Source organism: Musca domestica, unplaced genomic scaffold (genome assembly GCF_030504385.1).
Source record: "Musca domestica strain aabys unplaced genomic scaffold, Musca_domestica.polishedcontigs.V.1.1 34, whole genome shotgun sequence".
Lineage (NCBI taxonomy): Eukaryota > Metazoa > Arthropoda > Insecta > Diptera > Muscidae > Musca > Musca domestica.
In genome coordinates this window covers 7,593,173-7,617,116 of record NW_026712313.1, presented here as the reverse complement: position 1 = coordinate 7,617,116, position 23,944 = coordinate 7,593,173, and the positions used below count along the sequence as shown (strand labels likewise).

General features: G+C 36.5%; 1 protein-coding gene across 3 annotated transcripts in view; it reads right to left on the bottom strand.

The window, feature by feature from the left end:
- Window positions 1-951: 951 nt before the first annotated feature.
- LOC109614308 (uncharacterized) overlaps window positions 952-23,944 on the bottom strand; it is a 300,749-nt gene continuing 277,756 nt past the window's right edge. For all 3 annotated transcript variants that reach the window (XM_059125579.1, XM_059125578.1, XM_059125577.1), the window contains one exon: window positions 952-4,196. In XM_059125579.1, coding sequence (XP_058981562.1) covers window positions 1,156-2,343 — 1,188 coding nt within the window. In that variant the 5' untranslated portion in view covers window positions 2,344-4,196 and the 3' untranslated portion in view covers window positions 952-1,155. The remainder of the gene's footprint in view (window positions 4,197-23,944) is intronic.

The window sequence follows — 23,944 nt, the reverse complement described above, 5'->3', positions numbered from 1 at the left end:
TCAAATTTTTGTCATCGACTTATGATTATGGGTATACTTCATGGTGGATCTAGGATCAATATTTCGAGGTGTCAAAAAGTTTGGTTTTTGCTTTTTTTATGTAATATTTTCAGTTCACAAGTTGGGCGCCACTTGCTCTTTGTCAACGGGATATGAATATCGGTATACTCTATGGTGGGTCTAGAATCCATATTTCGGGCTGTTAAAATGTTTTGTTTTTTGCCTTTGTGCTCACACGTTGGGCGCCACTTGCTCGTTATTAAGCTCCAATATTTTCAATTATCTGTCATTGAGATATGATTATCGATATACTTCATGGTGGCTCTAGAACCCATAATTCGAGCTGTCAAATGTTTTTTTGCCTTTTCAAAGATATATTTTCAATTTTCAGGTTGGGCGCCACTAGTTCGTTATTAAGCCCCAATATTTTATCTTGTTCTCTGGGGTGTCTATGATCCATATTTCGGAGTGTTTTTTTTTTTTTTTTGTTTATTTTTTTAAAGTTCCGCAATTGGATATCCTTGAAAACTCAGCTATGAAGATTATTGAATTCAAATTCTGCCCCACCGAATCACTAGTCCCAAAATCAAAAACTTAATACAAAAGAAACTAATCCATCCACCACCTTCTTTAATCCTTTGACATATTGACAACCCACTCTGAAGTTTTATGGCCTTCGGCCGAACAACCGACCCCCAACAAAGACCAAAGGAAACTAGAAAACCGTTAAAAAGGAAGTGGCAAAACATAATATTAGAAAAATTGCTGAAATCAGCTGGGGGGCCATATAAACAAAACTCACACCCACACAACCACACATATAAACAATAACATACACATAACATAAACAACTTTATTTTCCATGTGTGTGTGTGTGTGTAAAAGGAATGAGGAGGGTGGGGTTAGAGAATTTGGGGAATTATTTTGATTTTGCTTTGAGGGGATGTTTGCGGGTGGGTGGGAAGACGTTTGGTCAAGAGAAGGGGTTAAGTCGCAACTTGATTATGTTGTTAATATGTCATTTTCATTTAAGGTTTATTTTTGTTTTTAGTTTTTTTTTTTTGGAATGTTGTTGTTGTTGCTGTAAATCTTGTGAAGTCAAAGGAAAAATATATAGAGATAAAGAGAGGGAGAGGGGAAGAGAAAAAAACATTTTTACATACCCGGACTACCCAAATCCGTAAGATTTGCATTTGCCGCATCCATGCCAACCGCCACAGCACTGGTAATCATTGTTAGCCGTAACAGCAGGAGACAACATAGCTGTAGGCCAAAATGCCTAATAATGTTGTTGTAGATGCCGGCCATGGCTTGTGTTATCGATGACAATGATGATGATGATGAGGACGACGACAATGATGATGAGAAGCACTTTGGCCAAGTTGAGGATGCTGATGTCGATGAGGGTGACTTTGTTTTGCATTTAAGGCTTTTGTTGGACTGCCCATGTTGTTGTTTAGCAGGATAAAGCTTTGTAGAGTGTAAGGACGATGATGATGATGATGTTGTTGTTCCTCCTTCTGTTGTGGTTATATGGCCTACTTGTTGTCCACATCCCAGGGTCCTTAATGGCAAATTGCTTTCCCTGTTTGACCAACACCACCAACTCCAACAATTCGCTGGCTCTCTACTGGCTGCAGATGTTGTTTTATGGAAATCCACTGCTACGTCTTCTTCTTGTTTATGGCTAATAATGCTGTTGTTGGTGGTGGTATTTGAAATGTTGTAACAGCCACTATTCAAGCTTGGTGCTGGCCTGCTACTACTGCTGCTGTTCCAGTTGCTGTTACTCAGTCGATATTTTGCTAGTCGTTGTGGCTCTTGTTGCTCCTTTTCATCATCAGGGTGTTGCAGGTTTTGCTGAGTGGGACATGTTCTCCTACTCTGTTGTTCTTCTTCTTCTATATTGCCACATTTCCCGCTGTTTAATGTTGTCGCATGTTCTCCATCTCTGCCCGTTGTCCTCCTGACTATACGAGTTGCAACTTCCTGGCCGCTGGCCACAAAACTGCCATGCTCACAGAAGCCGCCCTGAAAACACTGACATGTACAGCCATTTTTTGGACAGATTTCATTTAATGTTACTAATTTGAGAGGAGGATGGGCGGGAGGAGAAGGACATCGCCTTGATGGAGGTGAGAGCTCGGCAGAGATGTGTGATGTTAATTTTTCCCGGCTTTTGTTAAGTCTTTTTGGACATTGGTAGGGTTGTTGCCTGAAATCCTCTCTCTCGAGTGGGGATTTATGTCCCGTACCACTGCTAGTAGTTGAGCTAATGTAGTTGCTGCTGTTGCTACTCCGAATGCTTTGAAAGCTATTGTTGTTCATTTTTATATCCATCATTATATTCCATTAGATTAGATGCATTGGCTGAGACACAAGGGGGGTTCGGTTTACACGTTGGGCGCCACTTGGTTGGTTAATAAGCACTGATGTTTTGCAAAATTGTAAGGGAAGTTCGCCTTATACGTTGGGCGCCACTTGGTTTTTAATGGGCGTCACTTATTCTCAAAATTGCAAGGGTTTTCAAAAGTTCACACGTTGGACGCCACTTCTTAATATGCCCAAATTTTTTGAAAATTGTAAGGTGGCTTCACTTTACACGTTGGGCGCCACTTGGTTTTTAATAGGCGTAACTTTTTCTGTCAAATTGCAAGGGGTTTCCAAAGTTCCCACGTTGGGCGCCACTTCTTAATATATAATAATTTTTTGAAAATTCTAACGTGGCTTCACTTTACACGTTGGGCGCCACTTAGTTTTTAATGAGCGTCGCTTTTTTTCTCAAAATATCAAGGGGTTTCAAAAGTTCTTACGTTGGGCGCCAATTGCTTGTTTTTAAGCCCCAATGTTTGCCAAATTGCAATGTTGATTATGTTGTTGTTTTTGTTGTTACTTGTTGATTAGCAGCTGTGTTTGTTGCTTGTTGTTGTTGCTGTTGTTGTAGATGCTGTCCAACCGATAACATGAAATCATTTAATTGTCTCCTTTGGTACGGAGCTGTGTGGTTGCCACCACCAACATCAATTCTCCTCTTTCACTTGAAAGCTGCAACAAATCCTGTTCTTGTTTTATTTTTGTTGTTGTTTTTTTTTTTCCTGAACATTCAAAAATGTATTTCGATTCTTTTTTTTTTTTTTTTTTTTTTTGTTTTGGATTTTCCGCGGAAAAACGTTAATACGCTCGCTCACTCGCTCAGAGCGTAATTTTTGGTTTGTGTTGTTAACACGCTTGAGTTTTGTAAGGAAATGAACGCAAAAACCCAACACCCCGTGTTTAATCGAAATTTTCAATTCGAGTCTCTGTTGGACTGCCTGGTCGCCCGCCCGCCTGCTTGGCGTTCGTTCTCTGTGTTTATCTTTTGGTTTTGTTTAGAAATGTGTGCTAGGGTGTTCGGGTGTTCTTGGTGTTGTTTGGATATCTACAAACACCACCTATCCGTGGCAGCACACACCAACAACAAAAGGAAGAGCAACAGCGTTGATGAGGAGAACAGCAAAGGCGCTGGTAAACTGCAGTGAAACGCCGTCGCGGAGGTTGATGATAAAGTTGACCTGTTGTTGGCGTTATTGGTGGTAATGTTTGCGGTGGTATTGGTAATCGTATTCGTATTCTTATTCTTGTTGTTTTTGTTATTGTTAGGAATAAACCACATTGACATTGCCGCCGATGACAATGCCGCTATACGGGTTATTTGATGTTGGTTTCTCTGCCAAAGATCGTTAATACACTTGGTGTTGTTGTTCCGATCAGTAGGAGACATTGTTGTTTTAATCATCAAATTGTTGTTTACATTGATTTTTCAATATCACCAAAAACAACAACGACATGATTTTCTTGTGCATGCCGATGATTTCCATTGCGGCGGCATATGGTACCAGGTTTTTCTTATTTCTCGGGGACTTTTTTCCAATATTTTTTTTTTTTGTTTATTTCGCTGTTTATTTACAATAATTGTTTTTTTTTCTTTTTCTTATTGGCTGTGTTTCTGTTTATTTTGGACAAAACGTTACCATATGTAGTTAGGTAGATAGGTATGTCGTCTTGGCTGCTATTTATCAATTTAGTTATGGTAGAACTTCATTCCTTTCTACCATTCAATTGTTGACTCTCCACGACTTCACTTGGGGTCCGCCTATGTGTGTGTGTGTGGTACGTTTTTATTTTACTATTTACATGCAAAAAGTAAATAATTATATCTGGAAAGAAACAAAGAAAAAGAGAGAGAGAGAAACAGAGATAAGTTTTCAATTTATCATCAATTGCATATTTACATTTCAATTTCTCAAAAAAATTAAAACAATTCCCCCCCCCCCCCCCATTATTATCTCAATTCTCAATAAGATTTTGTTTTTCTTTTTCGATTTCTTCGCCAATGTTTTTTCAAGTGAACAAACATCAAACAACGCTCGAACAAATAACCTTAAAGTGGACAATAGATAGATAGATATGCCATTAAGCCAATAAATATACGTAGGGTATTTTTTTCCGTATTTTTCTGTTGTTGTGGTTTGTTTTTCTTTCGTCTTATTCAAAAAGTTAAAGAGGATAATGTTAGATTACGCCACATTTCATAAGGATGAGAATGATAAGAGTATAATATGAAAAGAAAAAAGGAAAAATATAAAATTTTTTTAAATGGTGTTCTTAAAAAAAAAAAGATAAAAGTATCGCCAACCGGAACCTAGCTAATATTATGGCTATTGACAAAATATATTTTTATACCCTCCACCATAGTATGGAGGGTATATTAAGTTTGTCATTCCGTTTGTAACACCTCGAAATATACATTTTTGACCCGTCTGTGGAAATCACTCTAGCTTTCAAACGAAATGAAGTAGGTTGATAATATTTTACTCAAATGCGTATTAAGTCTGCAGAACTTTTGGTATTGAAAATTGGCCATGTAGGTCCACGTCTTCGTATACCCCCCATACAACGGTACCTCCCGATATTCGGTATTTTGATGATTTTAGCGACATTATTTACCGGAATTGTTTCAAATTTTGTATTTGTATACTACAGCATAAATCAGAAAATGTGCCATGTTGGTCCACGTCTTCGTATAGCACCCATATAACGGTACCTCCCGATATTCGGTATTTTGATGATTTAAGCGACATTATTTACCGGAATTATTTCAAATTTCGCATTTGAAGTTCGAAATGGAAACTACAGCCTCTGACAGAAAATTGTCTTTGCAGGTCCACGTTTTATAACCCCCATGGTACCTCCCCATATTCGGTATTTTTATGATTTTAGCTACATTATAAACAGATTTTTTTCAAGTTTCGCATTTGAATATTGTAATAGCTTGAGACAAAAGTCACCTATGCAGGTCCACGTCGTCGTATAGACCCTAATATACGGCTACATTCGGTATTTTTGAGATTTTAACAGAATTTTTAACGGATTTTATATTTTTGAAAATTGCCAAATTGGTACCAAATGGTGGAGGGTATTCAAAGTCCGGCCCGGCCGAACGAACAGCTTTTTTCATATGTTTTTTTTTAGCTCTCTTTTATGTTTTAGAGGATGATCCTACTAGCCTTTATTTTTCGAATTAAGTCCTAATTCAACATAATATGACTTGAAAACTCCTTTTTTACCTTACAACCGACCCTTCCGAAATGGGAGATTTATGTATATTTTATTTTTGTTTTTTTGTCCCTTTTTTAAATACAGTTCAGAGTACTTCACTCTTAGAATATAGGCAAGAATTGCAATTTCCCTACTTTACATAGCTGTCTTCCGATGTCTTAAAGCTATGAAGAGTGAAATCTTAAGAAACAAATTGATTGTGTGAAAAGCTGAATATTATACCACCCGAGGTCTCTTTGGGCGAAATCAAGTCCTTGTATTCGTCCGTCTGTCTGCCTCTGCGCACAATAAGCCTCGCAGGGATTAACCAACTTTGTCTGAATTCGGTTAATTGAACAATTTTGACCAAACTTATATATATTTCGGAGATATTTTTGCCAATATTCAAATGGAATAATGAAAATGGACAATTTTTAGGTAGACCAATCCACCCTAGCCAAAGTTTGAAAATAAAGGAAAATCTCATAAAGAAGGAAGAAAGTACCTTACATAGCTTAAACATGCCTCATGACAGTACTATGATAAGAATTGGGTTATGTGCGAAAATGGCTTATATTGATCCACTTCTTCTAGTACCTCCCCCACAAAAGGTCTACCAGTTAAATAATAAGTCTCTTAAAGTGGGAAATCACTGCAAATGCCTTTTTAAGGAGCCAACATGGGAAATACTAGGCGAATGACTCTTCCATCTACCTCCCCCCAAAAAATAAACATTTTGAATGCCACTAACTCTCAATAGATGTGTAGCATTCAATTTTTGTTTCATCTTCGCATCCCCTAATAGGATACCGGTTCACTCCTTTTGGTACCACTATTCCAAATTGGTCAACATTGTTAATAATAATAACATTCAAATACTAAGGGTACATATCTGTCGGAATATCGACTGAGACTTGTTTACAAAAAATAAAGATATGTTGCTAAAGCAAGTTGTAAAGAATCGCCGATCTATTTCACACGTTATGACAGATCCAAGTATTGGAAATAGCGACTCTTTGTGGGTGAGGTACCAGAAGTGGTTGGCAGATATATATCTTCTTCACAACAGATCTTGCGTTAGCAAAAATATTTGGAACCCTATATGGGGGAAGTAGCAGAAGAAATGGTATAGATCGGACCATCTTTATAAGAGATCTTGTGTTGATGGAAATATTAAGATTTGCCAAGTCTGAATGGAATCGGTTGTTAATTTCGTATTCAAAATTTGAATATTCAAAATTTTTACCTTTTGTGGGGAAAGTACCGGAAGGAATGGATCGATATATTCCATATTCACGCCAGACCGTGGATTAATAAAAACATTGTGATGTGTGTAATTTGATAAAAAAACGGGCTCTTACATCACATTTTATATGAATTAAAATTAATCTAAATTTAGAACCTTTGCAGTAACTTTTTTCTTTGAAAATGTTGACATTTTGTGGGGGAGGTACCAGAAGGAGTAGACCGATATTGCCCATCTCCGAGCTCGATCAAAGTTTGATAATAATATTACGATGTACCACTGAAAATACATTAAAAATTATATTTCTTGGTCAGATACCCTTAAATCTCATCGGTTCGTGGACTAAAAATCACCTGAAAAATATCGCTTAAAAATCCTATCACTGGAATATATGTTGAAAAACTACACGATTTACAAAGAATCTAAGCTTTTCGGTCTGAAAGTCCATGAAAAAATGTGAGAATGTTTTTACGATTATATCCCTCTTAAAGTCTTAGAAGTATATAAAACTATATTCTTGAAAAATATTTTTAAAAACATCACAATTTGAGGTTGGAGGTTTTTCAATTTTTTTTTTGATTTTGGGATTTTTGAGGCTTCCTCAAACAAATACTTTTAAAATAGTTTGAAAATATTGTTAAAAAACATAATTCACAAAAAGAAAGCCCTTGAAAAGGTTTTTTTTTTTTTTTTTTTTTTTTCATAATTCTTGACCATTAGTCTTTGAAAAAAATATCGATTGGCCGATAGACTTTTAAAAAATATTTTGTAAGCCAGTAAAAATAGGTCAAATGACCAGACCAAACAGTTGTTGCTCTCCATCATCATGAAAACTTGCATTGTGGCCAAAACTTTTATCCTCAATATCCATAATATTAGGAAATTCCGTTATATGAGAGTGTACCTACTTAGCATATTTTTTGAGAAAAGGTAATCGTCCTTCAATGAACCTGAAATATCAAATTATGCTGACCTGGTTTGAAATTAGGGCCGAAATCTTTAAAATACCAATATGGGTGTTATTGGTAAATGTGGACCTATATCTAGTAAATCTAGCCACAAAGAACTCGAAATATTTGAATACATCTGGTTAGAAATTGGGACCAAATCTGAATATGGAATACTCTCGAAGGGATGTAATCTAAACACTGAGAACTCGGAATATTAAATTAGAGCCGATTTTGTTTAGAAATTAGGTACGGGCATCTTTAAAATACCGCATATCAGGAAAACTCGGTATATGGTTGGTACAAGTAAATAGTATCATTGACCGTACCGGAATGTTAAATTAGACCTGATTTTTTTTTAGAAATTAGGTGCGGACATCTTTAAAATACCGCATATCAGGATGTATCGGTATATGGTTGGTACAAATAAATAATATCAATGACTGTGAAATCTCTGTGATCAACCTACAGGCAGACATACGAACCTTGCAATGTCGGTATAAAATTTTATACTTATATTTCAAGGTTTTTTAGCATTATTGGACACATTTCATGTGGGATCCATTGTAGAAATATAAATATCGCTCTATTTTAACAGCAAATCTCGTGTGATCTATTTATGTTATTATTATTTCTTCAACCCACTAAATTTACACTAAGAACATAATTAATTACAACTACAGCCCCCACGCATGCACTCACACACGCACCACATCCATCAGATAACAATTGTGACCAAGTTACAGACAGACATTCCATAAACAAATTGATTTGAACACAACATTTTTACATGGAAATATTCATTTATAATTACAATATTGGGTGTAAAAAAACTGAAATCTCTTCCATTTCATTCACATCGAACATGGACCAAAAATTCAAACTCTAACGTAGTATCTTGCCGACAATAATTAACGGATTTGTCTTTTGAATGAATGCGCGAATGCCAATGATGTGATATTTTATTTAAAATAATGTTGTTCTACACAGCTGTCGATGATTGGGTGTTGTTGTTACAGTTGTTGTTACAGCAATAAAACCGGTACATTTACGTATTACACATAATTAATGAAATTATTTTATTATAAAAGATAATCATCGAACAGCGGCAAGCAGGCGGTGAGCCAGCCTGCCATCCCGGCAAGGCAACGGGTGTCAGTCGCTGTGATACAAAAATCGGATAATTAATTAATGCAATACTACAAAGCTCGACATCAATAGCTGTAAATAACAAGAATAGCAGCAGCAACAACAACAACAAAAACAACAGCTATGGCGACAAAAACTAACGCCTGAAAAGGAAATGCCAGCCGAAACATCGACGAAAATGAAATCTGTTTTGGAAGTGTGCACTGTGGGACCGAAGAAACAAGAAATTACAAAAAAAAAATTGAAAAATAATTTTTTTAATTCGTACTCTTTGAGCAAAAAAGCAATATGCTGGTAAAAAACAAATAGAGGGTGAGATGAAAAAACTGCAACCAACTTCAGACTGCTGTCATTTTTAAGCCACTCGTCCGACAGCTGTTAAAATTATTCCCGGCGTCAAGAAAGTGAACGGCAGAAAACAGCAACATCAGCAGAAATGGTCCGAAAAGTATAGAAGCGACTTGATCGAACCCGCATATCGCAATATTCCATTCGGCAAATATTGAAAAATGAGCTCGGGGTAAAGCCATTGAAATTCCAAAAAGTGCAAGAACTTACACCGCAATAGAAAGAAAATAGACTCAAAAGAGCTAAAAAGTTGATTCGCTCGGCCGAAAGTGGTGAACTGCCGATTTTTTTGTTCTCCGATGAGAAAAACAAAATGATCGTGTTTACTTGTCAAAGAGGTTAGTTGAAAGTGTGTATTCTGGAGGGTATATTAAAGCCTTGGGCACGCAAACATTTTGGCCGCAGACCTTAGACATTCCAAGAGGACTCAGCACCATCGCACTCTGCACGCGCCACCCAAGAACGGTTATAAAATGAGGTTCCTAGCTTCATTTCTAGCGCACAATGGCCACCAAAATCCCCGCATTCCTAACCGTTGGACAATTGTGTCTGGAGTATTTTGGAAAGCAAGATTGGCACTAAAAAATACCAAAGTCTCGATCACCTCAAGCAAGGGCTTCGCCGGGAACGGGCCAAAATACCGAAGAACAACATTCGAGCAGCGTGTGACGGGGTGAAGGTCATAATTCGTGCCAAAAGTGAACAATTCGAACACATCTAAACTTATTTTAAAATTTGATGCTATTTTCGACTATTTTGCTTTCATTCAATATAATTTACAAATATGTAAAAACTATGGCGTGTGACTTTGTTGCAGTTTCTTCGGAGAAAAGTCCACCTTAAAACTTTAGATTCGTTCTATAAGTTTGTGTTAGGCCTCTCTAGTACTCAAAATGCACAATTTTTTAAGTTTCGTACTAAATTTTCAGACTTTGACGGCTCTTAATATTATTCATGTTTATCCTTTTTTGGAAAGAAGAACGGGAAAATGTTTACCTTTTACCATAAAACCCTTCAAAATCTTTAATTTTGAAGTTTACCGAGGTATTAAATTAAAACCTTTGTACAATGGCCCACTTCCAATTTTTCTGTCCCAAACAATTTCAACGTCCCCAAACCAATAGCGACCTCAATATCATATATCAGAATTCCAACTTTATCTCTTCACCCAATACCAAATTTATTAACATTTGACACTTCTAGTACAATTTTAGTACACATTTTCGATGCCACCCCCATAACTCAATCCCAGATACCAACAAAGACCTCAATATCAAATTTTAGGACTTTAGCTCCATTCCTTCACTCAATACCCAATTTAGCACCACTTAGCACTTTTCGATCTATTATAGTACACATTTCCAAAACCACCTCCATATTTTAACCACAGCCACCAACAGTGACATCTATATCACAATTCCTATTTCCAGGCCTATTATTTCGCCCAATACCACATATAGTACCATTTGGTACTTTTCGTACAATTATAGTACACATCTCCAAAAGTACCTCCATATTTCAAAACCAGATACCAAGAGAGACCTCAATGTTAAATTTCAGGATTCTAGCTCTATACCTTCACCCAATATCTAATCTAGTACCACTTAGTGCTTTTCGAACAATTATGGTACACATTTGCAAGACCACCTCCATATATAAACCAAATACACCAACAGTGACATACATATATATGCAATTTCAGGATTTAAGCTCTCTTCTTTCACCCAACACCCAATTTAGTACCACTTAGTACTTTTCGTACAATTATAGGGCACATTTCAAGAACAACCTCCATATCTTAACCACATACGCCAAAAGTGACATCTACATGATATTTGAGGATTTCAGTTCTAGTCTTTCACCCAGTACCAAATTTAGTACCATTTGGTACTTTTCGTATAAAAATAGGACGCATTACTAAACCACCGCCAAATCTCAAACAAAAGTCCGTCCCTTCAGTTATCTAAATATCATATTTCAGAAATGTATCTCAAGTTCTTCACCCAATACGAAATATAGTACTATTCAGTAATTTTGGTACAATTAAGCAGCAAAAATGTCGGAAACAGCATCAAATTTTAGAATAAGTTTACATTTGTTCGAGTTAGTCACCTTGGGCACGAATTATGGCCTTCAAACGCCCAATGAAACCGTCACATGCTGCCCGAATGTTGCTCTGCGGTATTTTGGCCCATTGCCGGCGAAGCGCTCTCGCCGGAGAAAACCAAATTCGACAGTTCGCCACTTTCGGCCAAGCGGCCACTTTCGGCCTTCTGTTGCGGTGTAAGCTCTTGCACTTTTTGGAATTTCATTTTTCAATATTTGACGAATGGAATATTGCGACAACGAGCCATTTTTCGGCCATTGCGACGCGGGTTTCGATCAAGTCGCTTCTATACTTTTCAAACCATTTCTGCTGATGTTGCTGTTTTCATCCGTCCACTTCCTTGACGTCGGGCTACGCTACCAGTATCATAATACCGAGCGATGGTACGGGACATAAAAGACTTATTCACATTTAAATGCTGGAGTGCTCTAACGATAGCCAATTGTGGCTTTCCAGTCAAATATAAAGAAATCACACTATCACGCTTGAATTCCGTCACGAATAACTTTTTCTGGAAAATTCTCACCAAAATGTTTGTGTACTCTTGAGAACAATATAATGAGCTGTCACTGGAACAATTTTATTATATTTCGGACGAGTGGCTTAGAAATTACAGCAGTTGGTTGCAGCTTTTTCATCTTACCCTGTATATGTCCAGGCTTCAGAATTTCCAAAAGTTCCAACATACCCTAATCCTACATTCCAACAGTAATCTATATTCTAAATTCAGTATTCCAGATCTATCAGTTAACCCAAATTCCAAATTGTACGAAATTTAGTACATTTTAGTACATATATGTCCAAATTTCCATAACTACATACATCGCATAATCCAATAGAAATCTTAAGTTTAAATCTTCTACATCCCGCAAGTAATGTTCCTACATCCCGCAAGTAATGTTAATTTCAAATTTCAGGATTCCAGCTCCATCCGTTAATCCAATACTAAATTGTACTAAATTTTGTACGATTTAGTACTTTTCGTATACATGAGTACATACTTCCAAAAATGCCTTCTTACATCGACTCTAGTCCTCAACCTTGATTCCCATTCCAAATTCCAAGTTTTTAGCTGTAAACGTTTATATGATATGAAATGGTACTAAATTTAGTACATTTTAATACTTTTTGTACACTTACTGTGCGAATTAATAAAAAAAAACTATGTTACATATATCATACACTCCATCAGTGACTCTTATTCCCAACATAAGAATTCTTGCTTTAATACAAGGGGTACCATATTTAATACATTTTAATCCTTTTCGTACCGTTCTAGTACGAAATTCCAAAAAACCAGCCTTAGATGACCCCTTCGGGACAAGGGAGAGCCTTACCTAAAATTTCAAGATTTATTTAATCTGGGCGTTGATAAATCGTTGTCTGTCAGTCTTCAGGCAATTACTTTACTCTTTTATTACTTTTATTCAATTTCGAAACACTGTGCCACATCACAGCACATCATCAATGACTTTGACAGCAACAACATCCACAGGACTGGCTAATAATAAATAAACTTTAAGTTAATTAGCGTATTAAAATTGCCTTTTAATCAGTTTTAAAAGTTAATGTCGCTAATAGAGTGTGTGTGTGTGTGCTTTCAAGCGAAGCCAATGGGACCGACCGATTGGCGGTGACCAGTTATCACCGACATGCCAATGGAGATTTACAGCAATCCTATCGGTGATTAAAATTAACAAATGCATCGGCATGGCATCGACATCGGCAGAGATATTAACGAATGTTATTTTTATTAATGAAGAAAAATATTTGTTGTTATTTTAAAGTGCGAGTGTGTGTGTGTGTGTGTGTATTGGGATCTGTTTGGTTTTTACTTTCACACGAGATTTGGATGCCTGATAAAAATCAAAAAAAAAAAAAAAATTGACAACTTTATCGATAGTTTGTACAAAGGCGACATGGTGTTTGGGAAAATTAAGATATTATTTATTTTTAAATTTTTTTTTGGTGTTAAATAAATAAATTGAGTGGCATGTAGGTAGAATGGATTCGGAAAGGTGAAAGGTGTTAGGATTATAAAAATTGAAATGGAGATATGGTTTGATCGAAGCATACAAAATTTCGATTGTGTCTAGAGCTTATATTTGGTGTAAAATTGAAAACTTTAACTGAAATCTTAAAAATTAATACTTGGCTATAATCTCGTGAAAATTCGTGTTATTCCGCTCTATGTAGGGATATAGATCTCCTTATAAAAATACCTCCTGATCTTAGAAATTTTTAAATTTTTTTTTCCAATGAATGACAAGAAATTTTAAAACCGTGGCTCTGAGCTAAATCGACCAATGTCCATATACGTCATACAGAAGAAGATAGCTCCCGATTTAAGTGATTTTGAAGGTTCCAAACAAATTATCAAGAACTTCAAAGGGTGAAGCATTTTTATACCCTCGGCCATATGGCTACAGAGGGTATACACAATTTGATACGATCAAAACGCGCCTCATCGAAATAACAGTTTTAGACCCTAGGTCTCTTTGGACCACATCCGTTTCAGGACATTTGGAGTCGATCTGGCGATGTCCGTCAGTCCGTCTGTCTGGCTGCTGCGCACGATAACTCTCAAAGGGAGTATCCGCTTTCATCAAAATTTGGTACATGGTAATATTATTATCAAACATAGATGGAGTTCGGAGATGAGCAATATCGGTCCAGCTCCTTCTGGTAGCTCTCAAAAAATGTCGACATTTTGAGAAAATATTAATCTGATTTTGCTTAAAATTTGCAAATTCAGCAGAAATGGTTCGAAAGCTAAAGATGCGACTTGATCGAAACCCGCGTCGCAGTGGCCGAAAAATGGCTCGTGAACTGAACATATCGCAATATTCCATTCGGCAAATATTGAAAAATGAGCTCGGGGTAAAGCCATTGAAATTCCAAAAAGTGCAAGATCTTACACCGCAACTGAAAGAAAATAGACTCAAAAGAGCTAAAGAGTTGCTTCGTTTGGCCGAAAGTGGTTTTCTACGATGAGAAAACATTCGCTGTCCAGCAGTTTGTAAATAAACAAAATGATCGTGTTTACTTGGCAAAGAGGTCAGCTGAAAATGTGCACATTCGGTGGGCCACCAGAACTCAAGCGCCGGCCATGGTGATGGTATATGCCACCATAACAGCCGATGATCGCTCTCCGCTCGTATTATTCGACCATGGCATCAGAATAAATGCCGAATATTATCGCGAAAATATTTTGGAGGATGTATTAAAGCCTTGAGAACGGAAACATTTTTGCCCTAGACCTTGGACATTCCAACAGGACTCAGCACATGCCACATGCCAAGAATGATTACAAAATGAGGTTCCTCGTTTCATTTCCAGCGCACAATGGCCACCAAAATCTCCGGATACCAATCCGTTGGACCTTTGTATCTGGAGTATTTTGGAAAGAAAGGTTGGCATTAAAAAATATCAAAGTGTCGATCACCTCAAGCAAGCGCTTCGCCGTGAATGGGCCAAAATACCGCAGAGCAACATTCGGGCAGCGTGGGACGGTTACATTGGCCGTTTGAAGGCCATAATTCGTGCCAAAGGAGACCAATTCGAATAAATCTGAACTTATTCTAAAATTTGATGCTATTTCCGACATTTTTTGCTTTCATTCAATGGAATTAAAAAAAAACCTTATGGCGTTTGTGTTTGTTGCAGTTTTTTTAACTCACCCTGTATATCGGTTCACTACTTTGCGTACCTCTCCCACAAACGGTCAAAATTTTGAATATCCAAGAAGCTCTTAAAGGGCGAAATTAACATGCATTTCCATTCAGACCTGGTACATCTCAATATTTCCGTCAACACAAGATGTGTTATAAAGATGGTGGAGACCGGACCATTCCTTCTGGTTCCGCCCCACAAGTTGCAAATTTTTGAATAACCAAAACCAGCATAAAATTCGAAATAAGCATCCAGTTCTCTTCAAATTTCACACATCCAAACATTTTAGCTAGCATAAGATCTTCTATGAAGATGATCTATATCTGCGAACCCTTCTGGTACCTCCCCCACAAAGGGTTAATATTTTAAATATCTATAAAGCTCATAAAACGCGAAATTAACATCCGATTCCATTCAGACTTGGTACATCTCAATATTTCCATCAACAAAAGGTCTGTTATAAAGATGATAGAGATCGGACCATTCCATCTGGTACCTCCCCCAAAAAAATTAAATTATTGAATTACCAAAACGATCGTAAAATCCGAAATAAGCATTCGGATATCTTCAAATTACAAACATCATAATATTTATAATAACCCAAAATCTGGTGTGAAGACGGAATATATCGATCCACTCCTTCTTACACCTCCCCCACACAGGTTCATTTTGAATATCCATGAAGCTCAAAAAACGCGAAATTAACAGCAGATTCCATTCAGACTTGGTACATCTCAATGTTTCCATCAACACAAGGTCTGTTACAAATATGGCAGAGATCGGACCATTTCTTCTGGTACCGCCCCCGCCGTCAAAATTGTAAATAACCAAAAGCAGCATAAAATCCGATATAAGCATCCGGTTCTCTTCATATTTCACACAACCTATTATTTCTACCAACAGAAGATCTTCTGTGAAGATGGGATATATCGGACCACTACTTCTAGTACCTGGTTAATATTTTGAATATCCATGAAGCTCATAATTCCATTACTTCTACTAACACAAACTCTGCTGTGAAGATGGGATATATCGGTCCACTCCTTCTGCTACCTCCCACACAGGGGGTCAGAATTTTGAATATTCATGAAGGTCCTAAAACGCGAAATTAGCAAATTTTGAGTAACTAATAGCCGAAAAGCATCCAACTCTCTTCAATTTTTACACATACAAACATTTTTGTTAAAGCAAAATCTGTTGTCAAGATGACAGATATCTGTCAACCCCTTCTGGTACCTCACCTGCAAAGGGTCACAATTTCCAATACTTATATCCGTCATAACGTGCGAAACAAGTCGGCGATTCTTTAAAAATTTCTCTCAACCAGAATCCTGATATGAATATAGAATTTATAATTCCGAATAAAAATGGATATAAATGTTCGATTTTCTTGTAATTTTGTCCATACCAGTATTTTTTGTCTGTATTAGATGAAATGTGAAAGTAGAATACTTCGGTCCTCTATATCTGGTACCGCTCGCATATTTCAACATTTTCTAAAAATTATCACATAATTCATATAAATATAGTCGATATAGTGCACACCTGCACGTCGCAATATTTATATCATATTTATTTATGGACGTTATGAAATGGACAATACTGGCTCACTCCTTCGCATCCTACTCCAAAGAGAGTCAACAATTTGAATAATCAATACAGAGGTCGAAATATATTTAATTAACCGAACCGACTGATACTTTTTAATTAGTTTTTCTTTATTTTTTGTAATGTCGGAGTTTTGCAGGAAGTCGATCTGTCCCACTTTTCCCTTGAACTGAAGTAGGACAAATAAAACTACGCCTCTCAAAACTTCCCTTGAAAAAATAACAAACTTCAAGCTTAAAGCTTCAAGCACTTAACATGTTAACTCCAATTAATTTAATCCAATTTATTTGTTGTTCTTTTTTTTTTCTAACCTTCAATTCATTGTAAAACGAAAACGAAAAACCACATTTAGATTTGCATGTTTAATTATTTTTAATTTAGTTTTGCATGTTCGCGGAAATGTTACAATTAATTAGAAACAAATTAAATTTGCATGTCCATGGGACATGTGTTAATTTATAAACTTTTTCCGAATTATGATTTCGGTTTTTTCTCAATGAATTAATAAAATATTGCCCTGATTATCTCTAAATACACTTTTGATTTTCATCAGAAATGTAACACATTTGTGAAATTGTTGCGGTTACAGCGCGAACAATGGCCCATTAATGGAATGTTATTGCGGTTTTTCGATTGCAATTCTAATCCGAATTTCCTGAATGGAGGGCAAAAAAAAACATCGCATAATTTGTAATTTCATTTTGCATAAATAATATGTGAATTATGTAGGGCAAACGTTTGATAGGGTGGTAGAGGAGCAGAACTATAATTGTGGGTTTTCAAGCATCAAATCAATAATTCAAATCTGTTTGGATTATGATTTCAATGAATAAGGTGTGCATTTTAATCCATTTCGTTCCAAGATATAATGTTATTTTTGTTTTTGTAAAATCTACTTTTTAGGCTATTTTGGATCCACGGATGTCAAAAATGCATTCAGAAAAATTTTTAGATTTTTCGTTTTTCTAGAAACCAGTAAAATTTCGGAGAGTAAAGTTAACACAAACAGGGTTGGAGGAAAAAACTGTAACCAACTTCAGACTGCTCTCATTTCTAAACCACTCGTCCTACAGCTATTAAAATTATTCCAGTGACAGCTCATTATATTGTTTACATGCGTACAAAAGAATTTTGGTGAGAATTTTCTAGAAAAAAAGTTATTCGTGATGCAATTCAAGCGTGGAAAATCACAAGTGGCTATCGTTAAAGCAATCCAGCATTTAAATGTGAATAAATATTTTGTGTCTCGTACCATCGCTCGTTACCGTGATACTGGTAGCGTAGCCCGACGTCAAGGAGGTGGACGGAAGGAAGCAGCAACATCAGCAGAAATGGTTCGAAAAGCAAAGAAGCGACTTGATCGAAAACCGCGTCGCAGAGGTCGAAAAATGGCTCGTGAGCTGAACATATCGCAAAATTTCATTCGGCAAATATTGAAAAATGTGCTCTGGGTAAAGCAATTGAAATTCCAAAAAGTGCAAGAACTTACACCGCAACAGAAAGAAAATAGACTCAAAAGAACTAAAGTGGTGAACTGCCGAATTTGGTTTTCACCGATGAGAAAACATTCGTTGTACAGCAGTTTGTAAACAAACAAAATGATTGTGTTTACTTGCCAAAGAGATCAGCTGAAAATGTGCACCTTCGGTTGACCACCAGAACTCAAGCGCCGGCCATGGTGATGGCGGCCCACACCCCCATAACAGCCGATGGTCGCTCTCCACTCGTATTCATCGACCGTGGCGTCAGAATAAATGCCGAATATTTTCGCGAAAATATTCTGGAGGGTGTATTAAAGCACGCAAAACATTGTGGCCGCAGACTTTGGACATTCCAACAGGACTCAGAACCATTGCACACATCACGCGCCACCCAAGAATGGTTAAAAAATGAGGTTCCTCACTTCATTTCCAGCGCACAATGGATACCAAAATCTCCGGATACCAATCCTTTGGACTATTGTCTTTGGAGTATTTTGGAAATCAAGGCTGGCACAAAAAATACCAAAGTGTCGATCACCTCAAGCAAGCGCTTCGCCGGGAATGGGGCAAAATACCGTAGAGCAACATTTGGGCAGCGTGTGACGGTTCATTGGCCGTTTGAAGGTCATAATTCGTGCCAAAGGTGACCAATACGAAAAAATCTAAACTTATTCTAAAATTTGATGCTATTTCCGACATTTTTTTGCTTTCATTCAATAAAATTTAAAAAAAAAATGTAAAAAATTATGGCGTTTGACTTTAGTGCAGGATGCATACAGGGTGCATCCAGTTCTCTTTATATTTCACACATCCCATTATTTCTACTGACACAAGATCGGCTGTGAAGATGGGATATATCGGACCACTCCTTCTGATACCTCCCCCACAAAAGGTGGGTTTATTGGATTTATTGATCCACTCATTCTGCTGCCTCCCCCACAAAGGGTTAAAATGTTAAATATCCATGATGCTCATGAAACGCGAAATTAACCTCCAATTCCATTCAGACTTGGCACATCTGACTATTTCTATCAACACAGAACCTGTTATAAAGATGGTAGAGATCGGACCATTTCTTCTGATACCTCCCCCACAAAAGGTCAAAGTTTGGAATAACCAAAAAGATTATAAAATCCGAAATAAGTATCTGGTTCTCTTCATATTTCACATATCCCATCATTTGTACTAATACAAGATCTGATGTGAAGATGGGATATATTGGTCCACTCCTTCTGGTACCTCACCCACCAAAGGTCAATATTTTAAAAGGGATCACAATTTTCAATAATTTTTTCTGCCATAACTTCTGAAACAAGTCAGCGATTCTTTAGAATTTGGTATCTCCAATTATTTCTCTCAACCAGAAACCTGAGATGAATATGGAATTTATGATTTCGCATAAAATTGGATTCTTTAGATTTTGGCGTGTCCAATTATTTCTCTCAAACCTGAAACCTAAGATGAATATGATTTCGCATAAAATTGGATAGAAAGGTTCGAATTTCCTGTAATTTTGCCCATATAAATATTTTTATCTGTATTAGATGAATTGTGAAAATCGAAAGCTTCGGTCGACTATATCTGGTACCTCGCGCATATTTTAACATTTTTTTCATTAAATTATAACATATCTCGTATAGAGTGAAGAAAGTAGTCGATATAGTCCAAACCTGGCCCGTGGCAATTTTTATATCATATTTATTTAGATCCGATACGAAATGGACAATATTGGCCCATTCCTTCGGAACCTACTCCATAGAGGGTCAACAATTTGAATAATCATAACACAAGTCAAAATATAAATAAACGATCAGCGGCTGAGGGTATACCTCTGTCGGCCTTATCGACGGATACTTTTTGATCTGTTTTTTTTTTTTTATTATTTTTATTTTGGAAATATTTTCTGTTACTTTTTTAATTTTATAAGGCTTAAATTATTTTTTTATTTTATTTTATTTATTTATTTTATTTTATTATTTATTTATTTTTTTTTTTTTTTGAAAGATTATTTGTTGCTAAAAAAATATTTTAATCGATTCTCTGGAGAATTTGTTCTAAATACCCTGATGGAAATTCTACGGATTTTTGAGAAATATTTTAAAATATTTTTTTAAGGCTTGGAGGATTTTCAAGTCTTCCAGGCGGTATTATACTTAATTTTTATATAAAATATAACCTTACCCCGCCAAATGAATGGAAATATCCCTCCCCTCATCCTAAATCCAATGAAATGTTCAAAACCAATTTGAAATAAAAATTCACTTCATTCCAAAAACTAAATCCAGTTTTTTGGTAATTAACCATCATTTGAACATTCATTCATTAAAACATTCCCATTGTCATTAAGTCACAAAATTGTTTATTTAAGACAAACAAAATACCCAACAACAACTACAACTTTAAAAGACAAAACCACCATTACTCATTTCCGAAATTTTGCAACATTTGCCGGACATTAAGTATGTCATTTAACTTCTTTGATGTTTTTGAAAATGAAATCATTATTATTATTATTTGTTAAATAAAAATTGTATGAATATCTTAAAGTTTCTTCTTTTTGTGGAGTTTGTTTTGTTTTTTTCGCCGTCATAAAAACCCGAACACAGACAGACTCACACAGGTAGTAAAAAATGAGTACAATTTATAGCCATTATACGATTTCGTTATCTCTTCCGTTTTTTTAGAGGGAAAAGATGATAGTGAGTCTTTCATGTAAGTAAATGACAACGAAATTATTTTTAAAATTTATTTAAGAAAAAGAAAAGATAATTACACTCATCGCACAATTAACATAGAAAATTAGAAAAATTTTTATGGAGATAACCCAAATAGTTTATAACCACAGTTGAAAGACATTTCGAAGGAAATGAAGAAATTTTCATGTTAAGTGAAAGTGTGAAAAATGAATCTCAGAGATGGGGTATTCGGTTTTAAGAATCAGGAAACAATGAGGGACTGTGGAATAAATGACTTAATTCAAAATATTCGGAAAAGGTAACTCCCAGTGAAAAAATAATTTTCCGTAATAAAAAATAATATCCATTCATTAATGTCCAAATATATACATTTTACAATTGCCCCCAATGTCAGTTCTGTTTTGACATTTTATTCCCTCCACCATACAGGGTGAGATAAAAAACCGCAATGAACTCAAACGCCATAATTTTTACATTTTTTTTTTTTTTGAATTTTATTGAATGAAAGCAAAAAATGTCGAAAAAGGCATTAATTTTTAAAATAAGTTTCGATTTGGCACGATTTATGGCCTTCAAACGGCCAATGAAACCGTCACACACTGCCCGAATGTTGCTCTTTCCCGGCGAAGCGCTTGCTTGAGTTGATAGACACTTTGGTATTTTTTAGTGCCAACATTGCTTTCCAAAATACTCCAGACACAATAGTCTAACGGATTGGTATCCGGAGATTTTGGTGGCCATTGTGCCCTGGAAATGAAGCGAGGTAATTAATGTTGTAACCATTCTTGGGTGGCGCGTGCTAAGTATGATGGTGTTGAGTACTGTTGAAATGTCCAAGGTCTGCCTAAGGCTATAATACACCCTCCAGACTATTTTCGCGACAATATTCGAAATTTACTCATATAGCCCCCATATAACGGTACCTCCCGATATTCAGTATTTTCATGATTTTAGCGAAATTATTTACCGGAATTGTTTCAATTTTCGCATTTGAAGTTCCTAATGGGTACTACAGCCTGTGACAGAAAGTTGTCTATGCAGGTCCAGGACTTCGTGTAGCCCCCATATAACAGTACCTCCCGATATTCGGTATTTTGATGATTGTAGACAAATTTTTCAATGAAATTGTCTAAAAAATTGTCTATATTGGTCCAAGATATTGTATAGTCCCCATATAACGGTACCTCCCGATATTCGGTATTTTCATGATTTTAGCGACATTATTCACCGGAATTGTTTCAAATTTAGTATTGGACATTCCTAATGGGTACTACAGCCGTTGACAGAAAATTATTTATGCAGGTCCATGTAGTCCTATAGGCCCCATATAACTGTACCTCCCGATATTCGGTATTTTGATGATTGTAGAGGGAGTTTCTTCTGTGTACATTACCCCCCGGAAGAGTATTGGCTATATAGGTCCAAGATATCGTATAAACCCCATATAACGGTACCTCCCTATATTCCGTTTTTTGATGATTTTAGCTACATTATTCACCAGAATTGTCTCTAATTGTGTTCTAATGGGTTTTTCTAATGGGTACTACAGCCTGTGAGAGAAAATCGTCTATGTAGGTCCAGGTTTTCATATAGCCCTCATATAACGATACCTCCCTATACTCCGTATTTTGATGATTTTAGCGACATTGTTCGCCGGATTTTTTTTCCAGTTTCGTGTTAAAATATTGTAATGGCCTATGACAAAGGTTGCCTATACTGATCCATGTCTTCGTATAGACCCTAATATGACAGTGACTTCCTATATTTATTTTTGAGATTTTGACAGAATTGTATTTTTTTTTTTAAATTTCCAAATGCGTTCCAAATGGTGAAGGCTATTCAAAGTTCGCTCGGACTGCTTTTTTACTTTTCGTAGTAAACGCATGCGAAATATGTTACGCTACACTGCTCCAGAACGCGGAATATGGGTGACCATTTATTTGACCAATAATCGATCGGTGACTTTGGCACAACTTGAATTTCGTTGCAAACTTCCTGGCCGCCCAATGCCTTCTGGAGAAACACTGCGACGTTTAGCCGTTTGCCTCGAAGAGATTGGCACAAGAAAATATGCTGCCAAGCGTTGCAGACCTCGGACTATCCGTTTTGCCGAAAATATTGCTACTTTAGCCGAGGATGTCATGGAAGCGCCGTCGACATCGGCCTTTACACCGAATTTTGATACAAGATTTGAAGATGTTTCCGTGCAAACTCCAGATGGTACATCAGCTATTAGCTGCTGTCCTCCATATGCTCAAGCCATCCTTAATCACCACCAAGAAGAAAAAAAGTGATTTTTCATTAAAAATAATCATGATTGATGAGGCCCACTTCCATTTTAGCGGGTACGTAAATAAGCAAAATCTTCGCTTCCGGGTCGCTGAAATCCGCGTGTAACCCACGAAGATCCATTACACCCGCTGAAAGTCACTGTTTTGTGTGCTGTTTTCGCTGGAGGAGTAATGGGACCTTTTTTCTTCGAAGACAGCGCGGGTCAAACGGTTATTGTGAATGGCGAGCGCTACAAAGCAATGATCAGCGACTTCTTTTTGCCGCAACTTGTTGAGTTGGAATTGGAAAACATGTGGTTCTAACAGGACGGTGCAACGGCACACACTGCATGTGCCACAATCGATATGCCGAAGGATGAGTAATCTCCCGTTTTGGCAATTTGCACTGGCCAGCAAAATCACCTGCTTTGACTGCTCCATACTTATTTTTGTGGGGCTTTTTGAAGTCGAGGATTTATGTCAACAAGCCTGAGATTCTTTCGGCTCATAAAGACAATATTCGTCAAGAATGTGAGAACCTATTGCCGGATGTTTTGGCCAAAGTGATGGAAAATGCCATCAAAAGGGCTCAAGTGACAATAAACGGCGTCCATTTTCTTGACATCATATTCTCGACACAATATAAAAAATTAAGGATCAAATAAAAATAATCCGCAAGAAGAATTAAAGTTTTTAATTTTTTTTAAATTACAGCCCAAAAACATCGTAAGTTTACTGTTGCACCACCTTGTATAAGTTCTTAAGGTACCCAGCCGAATGAAAAAGTATACCCCAGGTCCTAAAAAATAAATCCTCATTTATTTAAAAAAATGTTCTCATTAA